Source organism: Lycorma delicatula, chromosome 1 (assembly GCF_047948215.1).
Source record: "Lycorma delicatula isolate Av1 chromosome 1, ASM4794821v1, whole genome shotgun sequence".
Classification (NCBI taxonomy): domain Eukaryota; kingdom Metazoa; phylum Arthropoda; class Insecta; order Hemiptera; family Fulgoridae; genus Lycorma; species Lycorma delicatula.
Window position 1 is genome coordinate 51565512 of NC_134455.1, and position 13818 is coordinate 51579329.

The window sequence follows — 13818 nt, forward strand, 5'->3', positions numbered from 1 at the left end:
ACGCACACATACCCAATGTGATCTGCATCATTTACTATGTATCAATCAGAATAAACTTTTTTAAATTTATTAAAATTATACATTATGCATGCACTGTCTTATTTTGTTAATTAACAATTTATACACCTACTTAAGTGAAATATAGACATCTGTATTTCCAGAAAACATGAAGAGTCATCTACTTTTGGATGTTTGGCGCATACTTTTCTTATGTGCAAATCCTTGGTCACAATCTCATGGATGATAGATTTGGAATATTTAACATGTCAGCCATGAAACAACCACTCATTCAATGGTCTGTTTGAAAAAAAGTTCTTTTACACAAGTCACATTTTCGTCATTTGAGGTTACAGGTATCCAGCGCAGGCTTCATTGTCGACCTGTTCACGGCCTTCCAAAAACACCTTGTGACATCTGTAGACTTGCCTTTGTGATACACACTCATCCCTGAAGGCCTGTTGAATCATTGGAAAAGTTTCTGCTGCATATTTGCCAAATTTCATACAAAACTTGATCGCATATATTCATTTCAGTGAGTGCTGTATCGCGACTTTTATCAAGAGACAAAACAGAGGTTTACGAAATTACCTGTCCTTCACTTCTGAGAGCTCAGAGACAACTGAGCAAGCACTTACTCTGTAGTTGACACACCACCATCACTCCAAGTGAATGATAGAGCACATTGCAATGTACAATTGTTTCACAGTAAAATGTATGACATTACTTTCCAGACAGACCTTGTGTGTGTGAGTCTCACACACACACAAGATCCGTAAATAAAGTAATGGGACTAGTTTTTTTTTTTTTTGGCAGCCAAAGTGACAACACTGTAAAGTTACTAGTAAACATATGGTTATATGAACAGCTGATTTGTATGAGGCATTAATATTTTTAGTCTATTATTGCCACATGAGACGTACACAAACTTTTCGTAAAATGAGTTTTTGTTGTGCATTACAAAAATGAGTGATACTAATTATCAGTATTGCGCAATCAAGTTTTGTTAAACTCGGTGAGAATGTTACTGAAACTTTTTCAAAATTTATGGAGATGATGCTCTGTCATGAGTCCAAGTTTTTAGCATTTTCAGATGGCCGGGAATCAGTTGCGGGCAATCCATGCTCTGGAAGACTGTTAACATCAAAAAGTGACGACAATATTGAGCAAATCAGAGACTTGATATGGTACAATCGGTGATTAACTGTAAGAATGATTGCAAAGAATTGAATTTGAACCATACCACAGTCCATCAAATTTTGACAAACGAACTGAAGATGAAAAAAGTTTGTTCAAAATTGGTCCAAAAAAACCTCACAGTTGAACAGAAAAACATCAGGATGGATGTGTGCCGCAATCTTCTATGGTGAATTGAAACTGATCCTGATTTTCTAAAAAAATGTTATTACTGGTGATGAATCTTGGATATTTGAGTACAACCCCAAAACAAAATGCCAGAGCAAGGAGTGGCACACTTCTAACTCACCACGTCCCAAAAAAGCAAAAATGAGTAAATAAAAAATCAGAACCCTGCTAATTTGTTTCTTCGATAGTAATGGCATTATCCGCAAGGACTTTTTGCCTACAGGGCAGACTGTAAATCAATATGTTTGCAGAGAAAATTTTGAAAGACTGCGGAAAAGAGTTGCATGCATGAGATCAGCCATCAAAGACAACTGTATGCTGCATCATGACAATGCACTCTCGATTAATGAGCTTTTGGCAAAGAAAAACATTCCTGTAGTTCCTCAACCAACTTATTCACCTTGTCTTGAGTCCTGGTGACTTTTCCTGTTCCAGACTTTAAAAAAACACCTTAAAGGACACAATTTTGGAGCAGTAGAAAACATAAAAAAAAAAAAATGTAACCAACCATTTAAAAGATATTCCAGTTTCTGAGTTCCAACACTGCTATGAAGAGTGAGAAAACTGTATGAAACATTGCGTGGCTTCCCAAGGGAACTACATTGAAGGTGATAAAGTCAATGTATAATTGGATTGTAAATAAAACGTTTTTCTGAACTAGTCTCATTACTTTATTTACAGACCTCACGTATACCTCATATATATTTTGTACAGTATTCACATTTTACAACTGAAATCCATACCCAGAGATACACAACCAAACTTATAACAAATTACTTACAAGAGGCTTTTCTCCTTCAAGCCAGCAAATAAAATTGTGTTTATCCAAATGTTTCATCTCATATTCTTTTAGTTTCATTTCCTCTCCACAAACACCACATTTCACCTGAAAGGATTCAAAATAAGTAAAGTAATACAAAAATTACAATCAGACATATGTATGAGCTAAATAATAAATAAAAATATAATATAATAATACACTGAAAGAAAACAATTCAATTGCACAATGAAACAAAAAATCTTATGAACTCTTTATCAGTCTTACAAGGTAATATTGATTGCAGACATCATTGTATAGAACAGATAAGTAAGTGCTATCTCCATTCATAGGCCCTATTTAACCATTCTAATAATTAAACTTCCCATTTAATTCTTTCTCTGCTAAATATTTATGAAACAGTACAGTTTCAAGTACGTCAGAAAATAAATGAGGATAATAAATGTTTCTAAATAATTTTCATTATTTAGAAATTAAAGCTTGATATTTTCTTTTTATCATTCAATTCATCTTTGTTAGGCCAGTACAGAGTTCCACATGAAACACAACCACTGATCAGCATTCCCAAAAATATAAATTTCTTACACAAAATCCAGATCATTTAATGGAAAAAACTCTTCAAAGATTTCCTCATTGCACTGTGCAGTGATTCGAAGCGACAGTAGGCTTGATGTGTTTACTTGTTATGCACTGAAAACTTTTTATGAACTTATTGCTCTGATTTTACACAAAGAAATACAAAATAAATAACATAACACCCACATAAATACACCATTTCATGTGTAGGATTAAGCAGAACACTCTTGAAATACTTCAAAAAATTTGTAGAAAAACATAGATCACTAAAAATGTTTAAAATAATATATAAATAGGCTTAAATAATTTGATTAGTTATCAGATGTACATGAGAATATCTAATTATAAACAGTATCCTTTACAACAATTTAAACTAGGGGCACAACATATTTACTTTTATACTTTTGCATTTATTTTTCTCTAAAAATTATATTTAAAAACTTTACAACTGACCCATATCAGTACACACAACTAAAATTCCAGAATATTGAAGACTCAATTAATGAACTTTTACTGCATCAAAACCAGTCTCATAATTTGTTAATACAAATAATCTAATTATTCACTTGTATAGGTATCTTCCTTTCCTTTACATAATAAAGTAAGTACTTTACTTAATACAGTAGAGTAGAACTAAATTGTACTTTTAGCATCATCACTTTCATAAACTTATAACTGGAATATTTGCAAACATGTTATTTATACTATATATTTTTTTTTGTCTTCAGTCATATGACTGGTTTGCTGCAGCTCTCCAAGATTCCCTTTCTAGTGCGTCGTTTCATTTCAGTATACCCCCTACATCCTACATTCCTTTTATATATTCAAAACGCTGCCTGTCAGCACAATTTTTTCTATCTACCTGTCCCTCCAGTATTAGAGCGACTATTCCAGGATGTCTTAATATGTAGCCTATAAGTCTATATTTTCTTTTAACTATATTTCTTTCCAAATGTTTCTTTCTTCATCAATTTGTCACAACACCTCTTCATTTGTAACTTTATCCACCCATCTGATTTTTAACATTCTCCTATAGCACCACATTTCAAAATCTAATCTTTTCTTCTCAGGTATTCCGATCATCCAAGTTTCACTTCCATATAAAGCTATGCTCCAAACATACACTTTCAAAAATGTTTTTACTGACGTTTAAATTAATTTTTGATGTAAACAAATTATATTTCTGACTGCAGGCTCATTTCACCTGTGCTATTTGGCATTTTACATCGCTCCTGCTTCGTCCATCTTTTTAGTAATTCTACTTCCCAAATAACAAAATTCTTCTACCTCCGTAATCTTTTCTCTTCCTATAATTACATTCAGTGGTCCATCTACATTATTTCTACTACATCTCATTGCTTTTCTTTTGTTCTTGTTTATTTTCATGTGGTAGTTCTTGCATAGGACTTCACCCATGCCGTTCATTGTTTCTTCTAAATCTTTTTTACTCTCAGCTAGAATTACTATATCAGCAAATCGTAGCATCTTTATCTTTTTATCTTGTACTATTACTCCATCTAAATTGTTCTTTAACATCATTAACTGCTAGTTCTATATAAAGATTAAAACATAATGGGGATAGGGAACATCCTTGTCAGACTCCCTTTTTTATCACGGCTTCTTTGTTATGTTCTTCAATTATTACTGTTGCTGTTTGGTTCCTGTAAATGTTAGCAATTGTTCTTCTATCTCTGTACTTGAACCCTAATTTTTTTTTAAAATGCTAAACATTTTATTCCAGTCTATGTTATCAAATGCCTTTTCTAGAACTATAAATGGCAAGTATGTTGGTTTGTTTTTGTTTAATTTCCTTCTACTATTGATTTGAGCGCTAAAATTGCTTCTCTTGTCGCTATACTTTTTCTGAAATCAAATTGGTCTTCTCCTAACACTTCTTCCACTCACCTCTCAATTCTTCTGTACAGAATTCTAGTTCAGATTTTTGATGCGCGAGTACTTCAGCTAATTGTACTGTATTCTGTATTATATAGTTGTTTATATCATATAGTCATTAACCATTATATTATTTTTTTAATGGCTAATTTTGCTCTTATTTACATTTTTCACTATATTCAGTAATGATTTACATGTAATAAATATTCTGATTAGAACATAAATTTTACACATTTTAGGTAATCCATTCCACTATTTCAAAACATCAAGCTGGAGGGAGAGAATAAGTAGAAAAAAAGTTGGTTGAAGATTGATTAGCTTGAAGCAAGTCTGCTTGCCAGGCAACAGAAAAATCACAATAATCACTTAAAATTGTAGGTATACTATAAACTGGGACAATCTAATACAATATTTTAATTTGCTTTGGAGTTTAATTAAATATAATATGCTAAAATAAGATGTTTCTAAAATATTTATTTATGCATTTTAATGACTTGAATTTATTATCATCATAGTATTATGTACATACTTGTTCACTATAGTGTGGTTCATATTTATCAAAACAGGGATATTAGTTTTAACTGAATGATGATTTTTTTCAAGAAAAAATTGTTATTACATAAACAAATGTAAATTATAATTAAAAGATGAAGATTGTACATGATCTCAGAATCAAAAGATGTCTCAGTTTGTTAGTTTTGTCAATAACTGAATTCCAGAAAATCAAAATAGATCTTTGTTACAGAAACCAAACTGGTCGGTCTTTGGCTACTACATCTTTCATGTTATGTTCTAGATATCAGAAAAACATCTTTGACTAATTTTGATTCTAACACAACCTGTTAGACTGAATACTGTGTTTTCATTCATAAACTCCAGTTTCTTTTGTAACAACTGTGGTCTTATAATTATATTTCTATTTTATGGCATTTTTAAATTTTTAATTCTATATCATAACTTGCTTGTTTATTCAGGTATGATTTTTTAACAAATAAGTATGGTTACCAACATTAAACAAACCTTTAAAGTAAGTCAAGAACGTGTTTTGTAATTTTTATGGGAAATTATTTTTTAATTGCCATGTACATAATTTTAGGTCAATAAAATAAATTTTGAAACATATTTTTCATAATCAGTTAGTTTTAACCTTCAATAAAAATTGACTAGAAAAATTACTGCCATTAAAGACATCAAGATATTAAAAAGAAAAACATTAACAAAAATAATGGTAAGTAACAAATTAACAGAGCTCATATACCCCATTTGTAGCTGCTACTATCCTGTCATGTAACCTTTTAATTCATAATTAGTATTGCTACAAATATTTTAAATTATCAAATCTTTTCTGTTTATTTAAAAACAACCCTATGTCACTTTTCACCAGAGATCTAAAAACTAATCTGCACCAAAAAATTGGTCTTAATTCATATTTACATATTTTAAAAAACTACTCTAGTAGGAAATATCTCAATTTATGAAAAATATTTGATTTCATAATAAAATCTAAAATATGCTGGAAATATACATTTAAATAAATAAAATTTTCTCTGAACTTGACAAATTTTAAATATATTGACAGTGCTCACAAGGTTACATGAGGTAAAAGGTTGCTAGAGCTTTTCTACTGGTGGTCTTTGCAGAGCTGAAGCAAAGAAACTTGACACTTCAGCCCTCACCGACCCTGAACAGACAATTTTGATAGATTAGACACCTTTCAATTATTAAATAAAGTTTTACTTCTGTACTGCAGAACATTATTATTATTTATTTCATTAATTACTATTATTTTCATTTGAATCTTCAATATTTATTATTGTCAGAAACAATAACAAGACAGTTTGTTTATAATCTATGATTTTTATGAGTCAAATACTTAAAAAATACAAGTACATTGAAATATTATACATCCCACAGCGGTATATAAATCACAGCAAACAAGTTAGTTATTGAAATATCACAATCTGTAACTATAACAGCATAAATTCAATCACATAATATAGGGAATAAATAAGGAATCAATATAATATAGGGAATAGTTTAGGCTTACAACAAGTGATTGATTGGATTATAATTAATAAATCTTGTTTTCATTTTAAAATTAATATATGTTTGATGTTTGTTTCACGACACTGTTAACACAAATGTTTCAAAATATTATCAATTTTTTTTTTAATTAGCTAATGTTTTTGAACTTTTATTTTATTTAATTGTAGAAGTGATTTCAAGTTATGTATTGTTTATTTAATTTAAAATTTCTGTTTATTTCAAGTGAATAAATTTACATCTAAGTTAAATGCATTAAGTACTTATTAAAAGTTTTAACTTCCCTACCAAACAAACACTGCAACTTAATGTCCAAGCCAGGCAAAGTAAACCACTCAGTTCATAAAGTAAAGAAATTATAAAAAGATTATTGATTGTAAGACCACAGAAGCACATAATGAGACATCCTGATCGAACTCAAAACAAATTCTGAGCATATTCCAATGTGACAAGATATCCACTTAAAAGAGTTAAAACTGAAGAAAAACAAAATGAATGAATATGCCTTTCAATTCATTGTGTAAAAAATTTATGTCAAAAAAATTACTAGCCGTAATAGTTTCGATAGATACTATTAGACAGATAGTGAAAAATTTCTATACAGTCTAACTCTGCTTTCCAACTTTAAGAAAACTTTTGACAAACGTAAAAATGAAGGGTTGTATCATGGAGGCACGGACAGTTTATGAAAAATCTTAATATGAATGGTTTAAGTGGCAAAAATGAATCAAACCATTTTGTACTGATGGAAAAACAAAATATACAGTACAGAAGGGTTTTATTTTTGGTAGGAAGAGGGGCAACCCTCTTTCTTAAATTCTTTTACTGAGCACCAATAGTATAAAAAGACAAAACTTACCAACCATTCAAGTTACATTCATAATAAAGGCTGGAATCAAATGAAAGAAAATGAACAAGATTTGAAAGTTTTATATTCTAAAGGTACAAAGAGCATAACAGTGCACTCCAATAGCAAAATGAGGCGTTAATTCTTAACAACTTAGCAATATGGAAATCTACTTCAACTAACAATTACCATAAGGAAATTAATTTAAAAAAATTAATTATTGAGAAGTGTCCCGATTCTTGAAGTGAACACTGATTTTACCAGAAAAGTGTGTTTTGGTGATAGATAATGTTTCAAACCACAATATTCAAACAGAGAGGGGCCTCAAGGCAGCATCTGCTAAAAACGAACTCATGAGAACTGGGTGATAAATCATATTTCATTTAGATTCATAAAATTTCATTTGATATGCAAAAAATAAAATTATTTGAAGTTATCTGACAAAACAAGGAATGCTATGTTTGCCACACAATTTCGTACTGCTCCTTATTATCCGAAATTAAATTTGATAAAGCTGGTTTGAGCAGTTAAAAAACTGGGCAGCACAAGAATAAATCTGATTTAAATCATGTAACTGTCAAAATAAATTTTCTGAAATTGGATTGACAGAATGCAAAAGGATATGTTCACTTATAAGAAAAAATAAATAAAAATGAAATAACAAAAATAGCAATGAATGATGATTATATCCTATCTGGATTTGAATGTGGAAGAAATTACTGAATACAAATTATGATAAGATTGACTATTTAATTAAATTACAAAATAATTGCAAGATTAAAATAATTATATTTTAATTGATTCTATTTCTTATTTGATTTAGGAAATCTACATAAAAATCAATTTATATAACTGGTTAATCTATCAATAATTAAACATTTTATTCTTTCAATGATGTAAACATTTATGAGACTAAAAAAAAAAATCACACATGCAATGTAAATTAATACTCCCTATTATAACTCGATAAACAAGATATTTCAATCAAATTATCTACATCATAAATATAGTTTATTGCAAATGTCATAATTAACACTATTAAAATCATTTTAATATTATTATACTTTATAAAAGGAAGTTTAGGTTAGCAGTTTTAGACAAAATTAATATTGTATACTTTATTAAAAATATATTTTGCAGCAGAATTGACTGTTCTTCACTTTGCATAGAGGAGCCACCAGTTAGTAAACAAGCTCCAACAGAGTTGTTAAGTGACTTATAGAGATCCTTCTTAACAACAAATTTACAAAGCTTAATATCAGCTTTGTAAATTTGTTGTATTAATACGGCCAGCATCAAAGAAACTTTTTTTAATATTTTAGTTTTTTGGAATGCCTTCAAGCTTTGTATAAAATTAAAAAAAATTGTTTATCCATAGAACCAAATGTCACATCATCAATTCCTGCAGTCTTACACTATTTAAATCTTTAAAGCTATAAACTTCTAATCTTCAAATAATCTCCTCTTAGACTGCCATAAATCTCTTTTTCTTCTTTCACTCATAAGATAATTTCCCCCTCTACGTATTTCTATCATCTTTTAGTAATTTCTTCTTCTCCTAACATCAGCTTACTATCTGCATCTCTTATATTAATGAATCTTAGCTTTTCACCTATCTCTTACCTTTACAGTAATAAATTTTTTCTCTACCTCAATGAATCAATTTTTCTTAGTTCTTTAGACTAAGAAAAAGAAGTCTCATATAGTCTAACTATATAAGAAAGTCTATTCTAAATAGAATAAAGTAAATACTTTATTCCTAAAGAACCTATAAAGTTTCTTATTTCCATTCAATTTTGGGTTTTTATATTTTCAATAATTATCAATTCTACTTCTTTTTATGTTTTCTTTTAACTTTTACTTTTCTATCTAACATCTAACATGACGTAAGAACTTTCCTGTCTAACTTTACTTTCTTATCTAACATCACCTACCTTATATTTCTGTTAAGGTCATCATCTCATTTTCTGTAGTAACTGATTTTGTGGTCATTTCTAGTGTTTTTTTAGGTTTCTTTCAATTTTATTGTGTATTATTCTTTTTTAATTTTCTACAGATTTTTTCCATGTTTCTTCAAAGTCTCTTAAACTTCAACTTATATTTCATCATAATAAATTTTGATTGCTATTAACATAAACTTCTAGATTGGATTTAGTCCACAACTTGTTTTTTTAAAATCTAAACCAAATCATTAAACTCTATCTGATAGTTCCCCGTAACTTCTAACCTACCCATGCATATCTTCTTTTGTAATTTATAAAAAGGAAGTATGCTAATACTAACAGAACTTCATGTAAAATTCTGAATGTTTAAGTCCTTTTTCAATAATTTGATCTACACCACACTTTGGTATATATATTACTTTTAGAGTTACTTTTTATATATATATAAATGGAAGAAGGATCTGACTGTGTCAGATGAGATAAACTAGTATGAAATATTAATACACCACAAAGGATTGAAAAGATATAAGATTAATTAAAGAACTGTACCTAAATCAAAAAATGGCATAAAAATGAAGTAAAAAAAATTCAGTTCTACTTCTCTTCTTAGAGCAAAAGTACTGTCTACCACAAATTTGTTTAATAGGTAATATTGAATGTTTTTTTAAAGAAAAAAACCACCTGAAGAAACTCAACAGATAATTTCACAATCAGAAGACACTATGACAGAATATGGAATGAAAATAAATGTTAGAAATAGAGTGGTGAGGATAACAAACATAAGACCAATGAACATCAGCTAGAATGGCAAGAACTGAGCAAGTAATAAAAGAAAAGGAATGGATAAGAAAATATTTAACAGAAAGAAGCACTTATTATATATAGTAACATGAAATAAGAGTTGAAAATCTTATTAAGTGTTACAGTAGGAGTACTAATCTTAACTTTTACATCTTATACTTTTGTATAGAATAAGTATTTGTATTTTGTGAAGAATAAGATAAAGAAAATCTGGAGACATTAGAATATGTGAGCATGGATGAGATTGGAAAAGATTAAATGGTAGAAAAAGTGAAAAATGAACCAGTAATGAGGAGAGTGAATAATAATATAAGCTAAATAAGAATAATTCAGAATAGCAAAGCTAACTGACTGGGACATATCTTTAGAGAAGGATAGGTTAAAATAGAGCTAATAGAATTGGAAGCATAGACAAAACAGAGAGGCAAGAAGAAACTATAAAAGGAAATAGGAAATATCAAGATCTTAAAAGTTTAGCTGAGATACAGGAGAATGGAAATGATCATAGTGCAAGAGACCTATCTCAGAACAAATTTCTAAATCATAGAATGTTGGGTTCAGTTTAAATTTTTCAACTACTTCCCATTCTAACCTTCTTTTACTCTGAAGTGATCTTCTACAACCATTTAATCTTCATCTCCTCTTAAAAATTTACTTTTTATTTAACTCAACCATTTATTCACAAATCTTTCTACCTTGTCATCCTGTGCTGAAGAAATTCACTACAAGCTGCTGCATTTGTGCTAGGCTTTGCTAAAAAGCTAGATTAAAAACCTATCCTCATTAAAATAATTTTCTAACCGTGCTCTTTTATTTACAAACTATTATGCTAAGCTACTAAGCTATAATTCATAAGTATTTCTAAAGATTTGTGTTTCCATTAATGGATTTTATAAAAAGATTATCCTGTTACTCTCTTAACCTAAAATGGTAATTTCAATATTACTTCACCAATTCCTATTACAAATAACCCTAGATTATCCATTTCTAGATTTCAATTATCTAACCTGCTACTATTATTTCATGCTGTAACTTGATGTAATATAATGTTCAAAGATCTCCACCAATTTCCGTGGCACAGTAGTAGTGTCTCGGCTTTTCATCTGGACGTCCCAGGTTCAAATTCCAATCACGCAATAATTGCCCAGGCATTTGCATCAGTGGCATCCTTACAGAGGCCAAACTGATGACTATGTTGTGATCAAGGTTAGAGTGTCTAAAAGATGACTTCTGGTAAAGCCCATCACGGCTAAGAAAGGAGGGGGTGGTGTGGCAACCAGGACTGGCACAAGACGAGTGTCCTCTACAGGGGTCAGGATATAACAGGGCATAAGCTTACAAACAAATAAATAAATATTTTCTCATGATTTCAGCTTGTGTAACCTCCAACCAAAATTGAAATCTGGGAATAAGTGTGGTTCCAAAGTATTTAAGTTGATGCAATAACATATATAATAATGATAAGATGCAATAACATTGCATACCATAAAATAGTAGGAATGAACCACATTATTACAAAAGAGTAATGAAATTAATTTATCTTTATTACAATTTAATTACATGTGCACTTTTAAACCTAACATAATTAGGATATTAACAATTCTACAATGACCGTGAGTAAAAGACAGAAAAAAACAGTAACATCAGAAAAGAATGTAAAAAAATGAACAGAATTAAATATAATTTTGAAAATAATGCAAGGAAAACTGAAGAAAGTAAATATTACAGTGGTCTATAATCAAAAATGTAGGGGAACCAATACTAGATCTGATAGGAAAAATATTACATACAATGAAAAAAACAATCAATTAATTATATAAGCAGAGGTGATGAAAGATTAACTAACTCATGAAGACGCTGAATAAAACAAATTTATAAAAGCAAAAATGTTAAAATTTAAACAAGAAGAAATGATACAAATGTACACATCATTTAAAGATTCTAAAATATATTATGCTTCTTGCCCTATTTAAAAAAGTCAAATGAAACATGTACTTAAATCTGCTATTAATTATCTGAACCCTGAGCTTAATTAACATAAACTTCATTAAATATGAGTTCCTACAACATTCAAAATAATGAAGAGTAATCAATACAACCAACCTTACCACAGAAATTCACAAATGAACTGCTCTAAAATTCAATAGTGATTGTTCACATATAACATAACACATTTTACTACATTCTTGACTAATTCAACTACTGTAAAGAAGGAGGCTAACATCCTCCTTCTTTATTATCTTCTTATTAACTGTATTATCTTCTTCAATCATCCTACATTATGTAACACTTTGATGTGCTCCATTAAACAACAAACTCAAAACTAAGTTTTGAAAACCCCTTACATCATGGTGCAGTATGACTACTTCCTTATTTAAAACACTCGTTTTACTCTCAGGATGTTCTTTATGGTCTTGCATTGTTTCAATAATCAAACAAATGTCTATTCCATATTCTCATGCAAAAACTTGGAAATTATTTGTTGATTTATTCTTTTAAAAAAATTGACGATAAGGTTACTTCCAAAAATATCTTCTTCACAAAAAGGCATTTTTCTTTCTGTATCACAACTTGGGGTAAATTCATTAATTATGTTATTAATAAGATGCGTTAAGCAAAATGTTTATCTTTGTCTTTCTTTACAATTTTCACCTTTTTCACACTTTCTTACAGAACCAAATTCATAGGATGCTATTATATATGGTTCACCATGCTTATCAATTTTTAAAAAAAATTCTAATCCAAACTTTCTCATTCTCCAATATGTTTTAATTTTATTCAACTTATATAAAATAAACTCATGTAATTTTCAATACTTGCAACACTACATTTTAAAAGCCTCTCATTCTCTTTCCTTTTTTTACCTATCATCTATAGTTTGCTGCCTTATACTCTATTACTTGAAAAAAAAAAAATTATAAAAGTTTCTAATTCCTAAAATGTATTATGCAAGCAGGTTTATTTTAGACCAAAAGCTCTCCTAGCTTGTGCAAGTTTACTTTTGTTTACTTCTTTGCTTCATACATTCTTGAACTTTTTTACCTACTGTTAAGTAACAATATTCTGGAATTTCTGATAAACTGTGATACTCTATTTTAATATTTAACTTCTCATTACTGTCATATTTCACTGCCTCTCATTTAAGTCTTTTAACCCTGCAATAAAGCCATATCATTCATTATTTATTTTCTATCTCGTTCTTTGTTCTATCAAATAACACTATTATCATTGAAATCTTAAAAGTTTTAACTTTTGTCATCCACATTTTCAATTTGCTTCTGGCTATTTTAATGTTTATTCTACACACAAATTAAAATTGACAAGGCATGCCATATACTTGCTGTACACCTTCCCTGTTACAACTTGAAACTCCTACTCCTAATACAGTGACCATTTATCCATTACTGTACAAATTAAAAATAGCTTTTCCTTCTCTATATTGTATTAAAATTGTTTTTAAATTGACAATATTTTACTTCATTCTACATTAGCTGTATTTTAAAACCAACAATGTCACATAACATAGCTTTGTTTTATTTCAATCTGCCTTCTAAGAACTATACCTTATATTCAAT

The 13818-nt window shown here is 29.3% G+C and overlaps 1 protein-coding gene across 3 annotated transcripts in view; it reads right to left on the reverse strand.

The window, feature by feature from the left end:
- The window catches only part of LOC142318092 (uncharacterized), a 127522-nt gene that overhangs the window by 86297 nt on the left and 27407 nt on the right, over positions 1 to 13818 (reverse strand). For all 3 annotated transcript variants that reach the window (XM_075354622.1, XM_075354628.1, XM_075354638.1), the window contains one exon: positions 2144 to 2248. In XM_075354622.1, the coding sequence (XP_075210737.1) occupies positions 2144 to 2248 (105 nt within the window). The remainder of the gene's footprint in view (positions 1 to 2143; positions 2249 to 13818) is intronic.